The sequence below is a fragment of the Lipophrys pholis genome (assembly GCF_963383615.2).
Source record: "Lipophrys pholis genome assembly, chromosome: 23".
Lineage (NCBI taxonomy): Eukaryota > Metazoa > Chordata > Actinopteri > Blenniiformes > Blenniidae > Lipophrys > Lipophrys pholis.
The window spans coordinates 5,810,710-5,821,513 of record NC_137645.1 but is presented as its reverse complement, the minus strand read 5'-3'; the positions used below and the strand labels follow the sequence as shown (position 1 = coordinate 5,821,513).

The window sequence follows — 10,804 nt, the reverse complement described above, 5'->3', positions numbered from 1 at the left end:
TCTGTTCTGCCCCTCAGCTCTGCAAGAAGAGGCAAAAAAACCCTGAACGTGCTGGACCTTCGAGAAAGGGCGACACCCAGTGGTCACGTGGCGCAACTGCAAAAGGAGACAGAAACGCCCCAAAGTCCATATAAAAGTTTTTAATGTAGAAAAATGTACATGCATCATATTCACCATATAAAAATCATGAAAACAGAAAAAACATTTTTTTCCAAACAAAAAATTTGAAACATACAGATTTCATAGAAGACAGATTAAGATACCTTAAAGTATACAAAGCCCAAGTGTTATTTATTTCACAGTTTTTTTTTGGTTTGTTTCATCTCCAACTCAGATTTTAGTGATGAAATCTACAATTCCACTACTGTACATCGTTCTGGAAGGAAAGCACTCGTGCTACAAAATCGGGCGACTTGTTGGGAGTCCGCATCCTCATCTGGTCACTGGAACATTGTCTTAAAGGTGTTTGGTTTTGTCTGAAAAGTAAAAAGAACAAGAAATACGACATCATATCATTGCAGATATTATCTCTTCCTGTAAGTAGACCTGGTGGCTGTCTCCAGGATGTTAACATAAAACACTCACATGTTGATTAATTGATTTTTTTTTAAACACATTACTTTTCCTGTAATTAATTCACTGAAATTAAAAGGACAGTGTTCTGGGAGAAAAGGATGAATGGAGCACTTTTCTTACCCAGTGAGGTGCTGGGCTTCTCTTTGAGGTGTGTCAATGATCCGTAGCTCCCTGAAGGACACAAACAAGCATATTGAAGGTTTGTGTGTCTGTGGAGCCTCACAGCTCAGTAAAGCCACCAATACAGTAACACTTTACTTCAGGTTGGAGCCTCTTGCAGAGCGCTTTTGACCGTCAGACTACATGTTTGAAACCCCTGCAGTGAAAAACATTTACCCCTTCTTCTGTTGACGCCTGAGGATGACGAGTGCGGCAACAATGACGAAGAACAGCAACACGAGTGCCGGCAACACGGGCCACAGCAACACGATCTGGCTGGTTTCTACCAGGGAGGAGAGGAGAAGCTTCAGAACACTTTATCAGTAGAAGAAATAGAAAGTCAGATTCTTAACAAAAATGGAGATCAGAAAACATTTTCTATTGTTTTTACTCTGCGTTTCTGATGCTGCTGCACAGCGTCCTCTCTGATGGACGACTAAAATGTTATCTTATTTTATCTGAGAATGAACTTCATGGCTCCTCTCTCTAAGATCTGAAGAATAAAAGTCCAAACATTGCATGTTTCTCAATCATTAAAAGTGTAGGTATGAAGTGTTTTTTAGACATTTTTACAGATTAATAAAATTAATCTAGTTTACTATTCTAGAGTATTTACTGATCTACATGTAACGATGGTTCTATAATGTCAAACTCAGTCCAGACTGAGGTTTTGTGACTTCAGATGACCTGTGTTTGATTCTTGAAGGTTAATCTGATAATAAAAAGTCCTGACACGGGTCTGATTGGACTTACCAGTGCTTGCCGTCTGTCTCGCACTCTTCTCAGACGTCGGCAGGCCCCCGGGCAGCGTCACAAACGTGTGGAGTTGAGGACCAGACTGCAGCTGCACTGTACACGTGACCGTGGCGCGGTGTGGTGGCGAGCTCCACAGCAGAGCCGAGGCGTTGACGGTGATGGTGCCGTTATCGTTGGACACGCTGAGCGAGCTGTGGTTGGACAGCCGGAGGCCCGGCTGGAGGACGGAGAGCCTCACGGTGGGAGCAGGTCGCCCCGTGGCCCGGCATTGCACCACCCGATGGACCGCGGGGGGGTCCGGGAGGCTCACATGGAGGAGCGGCTGGTGCAGCTCTGCAGAGACACAGAAGATGTTAGAAGGATGCGGACGGATAAAGACGGATGCAGGAGCTCGGTCTCACCTTGCAGCTGCAGGCAGGTTCTTCCTGTGACGACGCCGTCAGGGTAGATGTGGAACAGGCAGCGGTAGCAGCCCTCGTCCTGCACCTCCACCCGCCGGAGCACGATGGAGCAGTTCTGCAGGGACGTGTCTTTGAACGCAACTTTCTCTGAAAACTCTGCGTTCACCCTGAAGCCGAAGAACTTGCTGGAGGACGCCAGGTCTCTCATTCCCGCCGCCGACAGCTTCTGCCAGGTGACCTGTCGCACGTCTCTGGGCTGCAGCAGCCAGCAGCAGAGACGAGCCTCTCCTCCAACGGCTGCCGTCACAGTCTGCTGGGTTTGGATCACATCTGGCCGACCTGCAGGGACCAGAAACACTTTTAACATTTCTAAACGTACCACAAATATACAATCAATCTCTGGAACATGTCAGCATTTCCAGGCTGTAATCTCCTATAAATACTGATCCGGTCCAACAATTTACAAATAAAGCAAACTAAATAAAACTTATTGGGTGGAAATTTAAAATGAAGTCTATTGCAGTAATTTTCTGTATACGGAGCTGATGAAGCTGTTTGTCACATTTGTCAGATAAATCAGAAGCAAAAACTGACAAGAGATATTTTAGCACAAACTAATAGTTTTCTAAATTGCATCATTTCATCAATTCATTTCAGTGAAAGTGTGTCTGCACTCTGTGAAACACCATTGTGAGATATACTGCAAAAATAAATACCTCAAGTCAAACGTTCTGTTAGGAAAGACAGGAAGTAATGCAGACACCTTGTTTCCATGCAGCTTTATAAGAGACGATGTAAGCTTTAAAAAGTGGATTCTATCAAAGCTGATCTTTAAATCTCACATTATCACGTGTTTTCCTGTACAAACAAGCAGAGATTTGATGAGTCTCACCTTCAGAAAGAAGAATCAGCGCAGTGCAAACACACAGCAGTCTCATGTCTTCTGCCATTTTTCAAATTTGAGCGGCAACCAGTAACTTTCACTTTCACTTTACAGAGTAATCTGTAACGCAGTTACAGTGGGGTTTTCTCGTGGCTCAACTTTTCATATTTTCTCCTCTATTTTTCTTTTGTTGACACTTGATGTGGTGAAATTAAAAAAAAAAGAAGAAGGATTGTTTGCCCCCAAAAAGTCTAATGTATGAATAAATAAAAAAATTAAAAAAAAGACCAACCACAATCATTTCTTTGCTGTTTTTAATGTTAATATAGCACAGAAGTGTGTGTGCTTTTGGACACATAAGAACATGCAAAGCTGCACACAGGTTGTATTTGAACCCACTCACAATAAAATACACACACGATTGAGTGAAATGATAATAAATAAGTGCTAATCGATAATAAATACATTAAGGTAACATGGTAATCCACATTAGCGCAATCAAGACTTTCCAGATGTTGAATACCTGTAGAAGAAAGTGGGATTCTTAAAGTGCAAACCGCAATAAAAGTGAAAACTAATAACACAGACAACCGTATTCAATCCACATTTAACAGTTCCAAGTCATTCCTGTGTGTGCATACATTGTACATTAGATGGCGCCCGAGTGTCAGTCAGTCAGTCAGTCAGTCAAAGTGATCCGTTGCCTTTTTTTTTTTTAATCACATGAATCAGTGATTCACTGCGTTGTTAAAGACATTTACATTCAATATAACCAATATGTTTTAAATAAAGTGCTTCACCTGAAATGTTACAGGGTTTAGAAGCGACCAACATATAGATGTTGGATGTCTTTAGCTTATTTGTTTAGGATTCCGAAAAGTTCTCAGTGAAGGACAAACTCTGCTCAAACGACAGCTTCAGTTCTTGTTTTCCATTTCCACCTGCAGGAATAAGAGAAAAGACATTTATCACACATGATAAACACCAAGACAGGTGAATCACATCGTGTTGAAATAAACATCGGACCTCTTTTGTTTCAGAACGACGGCGACGGCAAGAAGGCAGACAACGACCAAGACGACCATTAACAAGATCCACAAGACCCCGACATGAGAGGACCTTCCTCCTGCAGAGGGAACAAACAAATCCATTGTGTCATGAGAGCGGCTGCACAGAGGTGGTCAACGTGAAACTGAAGAACAGAAAGTGAAACTTAGTGACTAATAATACTCCTGAAGAAAGATAGTCCACATTAACAAACTGAATAGAATCTACTTTTAACTGAAGTGCCCATCAGCAGTTTCTTCGTATTCCAGTAGATATTATAAGTCACTGTGACAACTGGGCGGTGACTTCAGAGTCACCGGATTCGGAGTCATGAGTTTCTAGTTTATTATAACCTCTCATAACCCCCAGGAGCCAGCTGACGCCCGCAAAGCCGAAGTGAAAGAAAGAAAAAACCCTGTAATTCCCGAGCTGTGATAAAGTGAGACGCCTGGAGTCACAGATAAAGACCTGAAGGGAAAACAACCGCTTCAGCAAGTACAGCGGAGGGAGCATCATGGCTTGAGGCTGCTTCACTGTAGCCTTTCAGGGTTAAATCAAGTTTAGAGTGTATCTGACAGGTTAATGTCATGGAAGGAAATCTACACTATAACACTTCAACATGAGTATTTACAGGAGGTTTTGCTTTAGATCCATTTACATGAGAACAAGCTGTGTACATTTCTGTGTTTCTGTGGTTGAATGAGACACATTTCCTTGTAACATGTAGGATCGTTACTGTCAATAAACCTGAATTTGGCAACAACAACAACAACAAAAAGAAGAAGCGGTAGAGCCAGAAGGTATCCCACCATAAATCTACTAATTAAAGTTCTGCATTAATAACAGATCAATCAACACATTCTGAACATGGCGGATGGTGGTGGTGTTCGTACCGTCCTCCGTCTCCTCCTGCGATAAGACCAGGGGGATCCTCTGCGTCCTCTGGCCCGGCCTCCCTCGGTTCAGCACACAGTCCACGTGTCCGTCCCAGGGGGCGCGGAGCTTCAGCGTGACGCTGCTGCTGCTGGTGAAGGTGCGGTCAGCGTTACTGGCCGTCTGCGTTTGCTCTGGAGGGGAGAAGGATTCTCCCAGGGGAAGCTCCCATTCAACGGTGGGAGCAGGTTTACCTGTGGCGGCGCAGCGGAGGACCACCTCGCCGTCAGCCTCCTGCATCTGCACGCTGGTGTTGGCCCCCGAGATGCCCTGCACCGTGAGGCAGGTCTGCCTCCCCCGGGAGCCGTCGGGGAAGGCGTTGAAGGAGCAGACGTAGCAGCTCTCGTCCTGCCACGTCACGTCCCTCACGGCGATGGCCGTCGAGCTGAGCGTGGCCTCGGTGAACGCCACCTTCCCCCTGTATGGCTCGTTCACCTGCTGCCCGAAGCGCGGGCTGTAGGTCGCCAGGTTCTCCACCGACTGGTCGGTGAAGAGCCTCTGCCAGGTGACCTGCCGCACGCCTGAGAGGAAAGCCACCGAGAAACACGCTGAAGGAACATCTACAAACACAACTGCTGGGGTTCGCTCCTGCCCCGACGCCACGGCGACAGAGCCTCACTTCTGTCATCGTGTCTGTTTGACTAAAACAGGAGCAGAAGCTATTTTAGGCCACATGGAAGCGAGACAGTTTTGGTCCTTGGGCCACATGCTTCACACCCCTTAAGCACAAGAGACACTTAGTTTAATGCCTTTCAACTGAGTTTATTACATATATGAAGCCCTTAAAGGCCCTTTAAAGTCTAGAACGGGCCTTTATTTACACTGTGGGATGGATGATTTACATTCCCAGAACCCTCTGATGAGTATTTCCAACATAAATCTACATTCTGCCGGTCCTGGCTCTTCACCTGTAGCGTCGGCCGAGGCACAGTGGTAATAAGCAGTCCCTCCGTACACGGCTGTGGTATTCCCAGAGCTGCTGATCTGTGAGCTGGAGGCTGGATCAAATAACAGCAAGGAGTCAGGGAGTGCAGAATGACGAGAAAAATGATCATTTCTCAGAGTTTTACATGAAAGACTGAGTTCAAACTATTCATGAAATAAATACATATTTCACAGCTAAATAAATGTGAAGTACAGAAGCTTGGCGTGTGTGTGTGTGTGTGTGTGTGTGTGTGTGTGTGTGTGTGTGTGTGTGTGTGTGTGTGTGTGTGTGTGTGTGTGTGTGTCTTACCTTTAAAGAGCCAGCATATGATGAGGAGGAGCAGCATCATGTCCAAGAGTCTCTCAGACTGCAGCTTCACTTTCAGTTCACTCTGGTGACACGAGGCTTTATATCAGCCAGCTGACTCACTTGGTTTCAATTCGTTAGAAGTGGTATGAGCCTTCTGCTTATTGACAGAGATTAAATTGATCAAGTCATTGTCTGAGTCAAAGAAAACTTTAGAGAGAGAAGTCACATTGCAGATCTGATTTCAGAGGAAGTTCCAGTGAAATATGAAGTCTGACTTTCGGTAAATATCTTATGTGAACTCCCATGAGAAGCAGAAGCAAAGTCAGTTATTTGTTTGTTTATTTGTTGTTTTTTATTTCCATTCAATAATTTGTACATTTAAATTAATATTATGTTTAGATAGCAAAATAAATACATCTCTTTTTTTATTTCACTCATTTATTGTGTTTCTATATTTCTCTGAAATTAAAAAAAAAAAATTTTTTATTTGGTTTTTTTTTCATTCACTTGTGTCTTAAAATAACTTTATTTAATACTTTTCAACTTAATACTAAAAATAAGATGTAATTAATTGGGATTAAACACATCTCTGTATTTGATATAACACACACTTGATAATAAAACATATTTTGATTGAATTTGGCTGTTTTGCACCTTTCACTAGTTATTTTTTTTATTTTTAATTCATTGTAAATAAATACTTCACCTGAGCACTAATGATAATAAGGTGTAGATTTTTGTCTTCTGATGTCGTCGTTCACGTCAGAGGAGGAACTACAACCCAGGAAAGTACCTGAGTGTTGCTTCTTATCTTAAAAAAGAAACACAGGAACCAGGTGAGCCACATCATCAAGTCAGCAGCACCTTTGTTTGGAAATCTTAGAGTAATTGCAGGAGATTACCTATAATTCAAAACCATAAGCACCGGCTCCACTGGGTCTCGGCAGTAAAGTCCCCGCCCTGCATGTTATATGAGAAGCTGTTCTATTTTTCATTCGCTGCTACAAACACCACCCAGCTTCTCCTCCATCTTTAAACAGGAATTTAATAAAATACACCTGATCCTCACAAGCGGGACGCTTTCAGATCATGCAAATGTTAAAGCTGACAGAGAGAGAGACGTGGCGATATAAGGGTCCATATTTATCACACAAGTCACCAGATGTCTCATCCAACATGTGATAAGATGCTGATTTGTTGACTCATGAACACGAATCACGTGGCTTCTCACCTTGGAACTGGGCCTGCCCAAAATCTACCATTACTGTAACAGACTGTGGTGGGGAGGAAGGAGATTAGAGGTGTACGTCACTTCGAAAAATGTCAGGGATGTTTTGACCTCACACTTCCTCAATAATATGAGCTCTGAGCAGGGGAACACCAGAGTGAGCACAAAGGAGTGTCTGCTTTGGCATCCTGGTTGTTTACATGTACTTTCATTTTAAGAGCTTGTTACACAGTTCAAACAAAAATAATATGAAATGTTAAGACAGTTTGTAACAAAGCAAACCAGGTAAAAAGGGTGATGTAAAGTCAGTAGATTTGCTTCATCTTAAGGATAAAGAGGCGTTTAGTGGTGTAAACTGGGAACGGAGAGGAACTTTCTGATGTGAACTGAGAACTGAACGTTAAACTGAGGCCACATTAAAGTGTCAGTCGTCAATATGAAAACGTTAAAGTACCAAGTACAGGACTATATTACAATACTGTACCTCATGAAGTGTCCTCAAGTGTATCTCATTGTTGTCTCATTGCTTCCAACAGATCTGAGATTAAATAAACTCAACTCTGTCATTAGCTGCCATATTGCCCTCTGGTGGCCGGAGAGGGAACTGCAAGGTGACAACATTAAATGCAGAATCTTAAACGTTTGTCTTTTAAAAATTGAAGTGATTCACTGAGGTTTGGTCTCTTTTCTTTAGTTTATCCATCTACCTTTATTATTGATCTGATTGATCTTTGTTATCTGTGTGCAGACTCTTAATATGTTATACACATCTTTGAAAATGCACACACACACAAATGCACACCCACCCACCCACCCACACACACACACACACACACACACACACACACACACCCACAGATGTGTGTTTTCTCATGCGGTCATGTCTGTATTATTGCTGTTATTGTGAGAGGAGGGGAGCTGGGCCAAGGAGTAAAGTCCATTGTCTGCGCAGATGAAGGTGCTATAAGGCTCCACGTCTTCATCACCCTGAAAACGGAACGGGAAAAAATTCAGAAAACTGTATAAGAGAAAGGTGGAGGTTGTAGATGTTGGAGTCATACCATGTCGGGAGGATTTCTCAGTGGATCTGGTTGTTGCCTGTGTGACGAACAAGTAAGAAAAAGAAGTCTGCTATTCTCGTGGTTACACTTGAGGTTTTGTCAGGCGTGAAAGAGGAAATGAAAGACCATAGAAGACGCAGTGCATCTTGTGTTGTGAGAGACTAATGATGCACAACAGCAGATTCTGTGAGAAGATGATTACACTCGTGTGTTTAGTCAAATCTACCTGTGCTGCAGTTTTCTGTAGATGAACACCAGCATCACTGAGGTGAGAATTAGAAAAACAGCCACGGAAACTGAAGCCCAGAGGAAGTTTGTTGTTGTCAAATCTCCTACTTCTTCCTCTGAATCTTTGAAGAAAAGAAAAGAGCGTTATTACATTGATGTCAATATCTTAAAAACTTCTGTATTACTGGATTCAGTTGGAGTTTATGGTCCTCGATATGGTCACTCAACCTTTGTGTTAAAGAACCTGGTGTCATGTTGTTCCCTTGAAGACAATCCCTCAGTAATGACACAACGGAAGTAAACCGTACCAACCTTCCACTGTGATCATGAGATGGAGAATATCCACCGATCCTAAGTGTGAACACGTACAGGTGATGTACAAGTAGTCAGCTGCAGCTAAGTGATGGCGGAGGAGACACACAGTCTGATTGTTTCCAGTGAGCGTGAAGCTGGAGTCACATCCCTGTTTAAAGCTGTATCCTTGCCCATCGTACTGATAGGTCAGAGAACAGGGTGCAACGCTGCTCCGCTCTCTTCTGATCTCACACGACGCCATGGAGATGAAATCCGTGGTGTTGCTGATGTCACACACTGGAATCGCTTCTCTTTTCTTCCAGACTCTCTCCTCATGGAAATCTGGAATCAGCGAGTTTCCATCGATGAACTCCAGATCTTCAGAGAGGGAAAAAACACGCAGGGCGGCTGTACATTACCTTTACTGTCACAGAGCGTCAGGAGAAGAAGAAACCGAAGGTTCAACACGTCCATCTCTCTGCAGCTGCTGAAACGCGACTGAGAAAAAACACTTGTACACTTCTTGTTGCCTGAATCTGACCACCGACGCAGACAAGCTGTGGTTAACTTCTGAAAGTGTGTCAGCGCCTCTGGTTTCAGTGCCAAACAAGACAAAGACATTTCCACTTGTAGAACTCATTGTGTTATCGGGGGGTCAGGACTTTTAAAATACTAACATGATACAAGTTTCCCTCCAACAAAAAGGTTCACAGTGTTTCGGATGAGTTCTGCAGCTTGTTTCAGTCTCCACACTGATGATTCCTGTTTGTCTCATTGACTCTTTTTGAATCATTTTGTGACGCTCAGGTCCACATTACAGAGCTGAAAGTTGTGGCCGGAGCTGTAGATAGAAGGCAGCTTGACACCTCGGCATGAGAAAAGCCGAGTGACTTTCACACCTGCAGCATCAATTTGAGAAAAAGTCTTTGTATTATTTCTATCGAGGGCAGTAAAGATTGCACACAACATGAACTTAAATCCAAATTAATTAGAGGCAGAATTGAAAAAAGTGAGAATAAAAAGGCTTAATTGTAATTTGAGGGAGGCGTCCTGATGTCTTTTCAACTCCAGCGGCATAAATAAAACCTGCCATCAGAAGATTTCTTCAGATACTTACAGATATTATGGAGAAACACACGGTAGACCACCATCAAACATGGAACATTCACGTCTTTTTTGCATTTTTGCCTCAATTCACTCGAATCAGAGGAAATGATTGTTGGCAAAAGTGACCAAAGCTGTTCTTGGCTATTATTTTCATTTCTTTAAAATAAATGAAAGAAGGTTTAACTGTGACCCTCCAGGATGCACATCTGCATTTAAATATCAAACTACAAAAGGAAACAAAAATGAAAGTCTAAATCATGTGTGATCTGCCAGCAGAGGGAGAAGTGAACCCAATTATGTGACCTACATTCATTCACACCCAGAAGAGCCTCTTTGTGTCATTACTTCTTTTATCATTGTGTTTTAAATCAGCTTTTCATCATCTGCTTTCCACTTCCACAAATTTGCATGCATAAAATTAGGATGCTGATGTACTTCAAGAGAGCCTTGTGGATGGCATTGATGAAAGACACTGAAATGTCTCATAAATGGGAAATAACGAGGGAGAAATCCCGGATTAATGGGAAATCGTAACATTTTTAAGGAGGCATGTCTGTCTTTTTACGTTTCCTCTGAAAGCTTTGAAGCCCGAAGCCAAAACATGACCCAGTTAGACAGTCTGACATGTCTCACAACACTCAAATCTTCTGTTCCGACGCACAAATCTGTAAAGACAATGCAAATATCCCGACATTGTCTTGTCATTTATTCAAGAAATTCAGATTTTCCTCAGTGAAATGACTGAAATGTGTGTGTTAGATTCATGGTGGAGCAGAAACACTGTGTAGAGATAAACACAGAAGAGGGTTTGATGTGTAAATATGAGGAGCAGCTTCGCATTGTGGTACACGCAGCGGTGCAGGGACTGTGAGGGGCCGCTGGGTGGCGCCACCCGGT

General features: G+C 43.0%; 2 protein-coding genes across 3 annotated transcripts; both read right to left on the bottom strand.

Annotated features, from left to right (window-relative positions):
* Positions 1-124: 124 nt before the first annotated feature.
* Positions 125-2,857, bottom strand: LOC308127904 (OX-2 membrane glycoprotein-like). Of its 2 annotated transcripts, none has more exons than XM_080493311.1 (6): positions 2,785-2,857; positions 1,893-2,231; positions 1,489-1,824; positions 913-1,018; positions 688-747; positions 125-476 (listed from the first exon to the last, which is right to left on the bottom strand). In XM_080493311.1, the coding sequence occupies exons 1-5, from the start codon at positions 2,840-2,842 to the stop codon at positions 693-695; spliced, it is 894 nt and encodes a 297-aa protein (XP_080349437.1). In that variant the 5' UTR covers positions 2,843-2,857; the 3' UTR covers positions 125-476; positions 688-692. The 2 variants fall into 2 exon arrangements, with proteins under 2 accessions (XP_080349437.1, XP_080349436.1); XM_080493310.1 differs by having other exon boundaries at positions 697-747.
* Positions 2,858-3,071: 214 nt separating this feature from the next.
* Positions 3,072-6,975, bottom strand: LOC308127734 (nectin-3-like). Its single transcript, XM_080493005.1, has 7 exons — positions 6,892-6,975; positions 6,696-6,800; positions 5,990-6,143; positions 5,664-5,753; positions 4,716-5,276; positions 3,802-3,901; positions 3,072-3,716 (listed from the first exon to the last, which is right to left on the bottom strand). The coding sequence occupies exons 3-7, from the start codon at positions 6,027-6,029 to the stop codon at positions 3,680-3,682; spliced, it is 828 nt and encodes a 275-aa protein (XP_080349131.1). The 5' UTR covers positions 6,030-6,143; positions 6,696-6,800; positions 6,892-6,975; the 3' UTR covers positions 3,072-3,679.
* Positions 6,976-10,804: the final 3,829 nt, after the last annotated feature.

What these genes read in the sequence shown, in the direction of transcription:
- LOC308127734 (XM_080493005.1), bottom strand. Translation starts at nt 6,029, where the DNA reads ATGATGCTGCTCCTCCTCATCATATGCTGGCTCTTTAAAG. An exon ending in CATATGCTGGCTCTTTAAAG is followed by an intron (nt 5,754 to 5,989) that starts GTAAGACACACA and finishes TATTTGATCCAG; the next exon opens with CCTCCAGCTCACAGATCAGC. An exon ending in TGCCTCGGCCGACGCTACAG is followed by an intron (nt 5,277 to 5,663) that starts GTGAAGAGCCAG and finishes CTTTCCTCTCAG; the next exon opens with GCGTGCGGCAGGTCACCTGG.
- LOC308127904 (XM_080493310.1), bottom strand. Translation starts at nt 2,842, where the DNA reads ATGGCAGAAGACATGAGACTGCTGTGTGTTTGCACTGCGCTGATTCTT. An exon ending in GAGACAGACGGCAAGCACTG is followed by an intron (nt 1,019 to 1,488) that starts GTAAGTCCAATC and finishes CCTCCCTGGTAG; the next exon opens with AAACCAGCCAGATCGTGTTG. An exon ending in AGGCGTCAACAGAAGAAGGG is followed by an intron (nt 748 to 912) that starts GTAAATGTTTTT and finishes TGTGTCCTTCAG; the next exon opens with GGAGCTACGGATCATTGACA.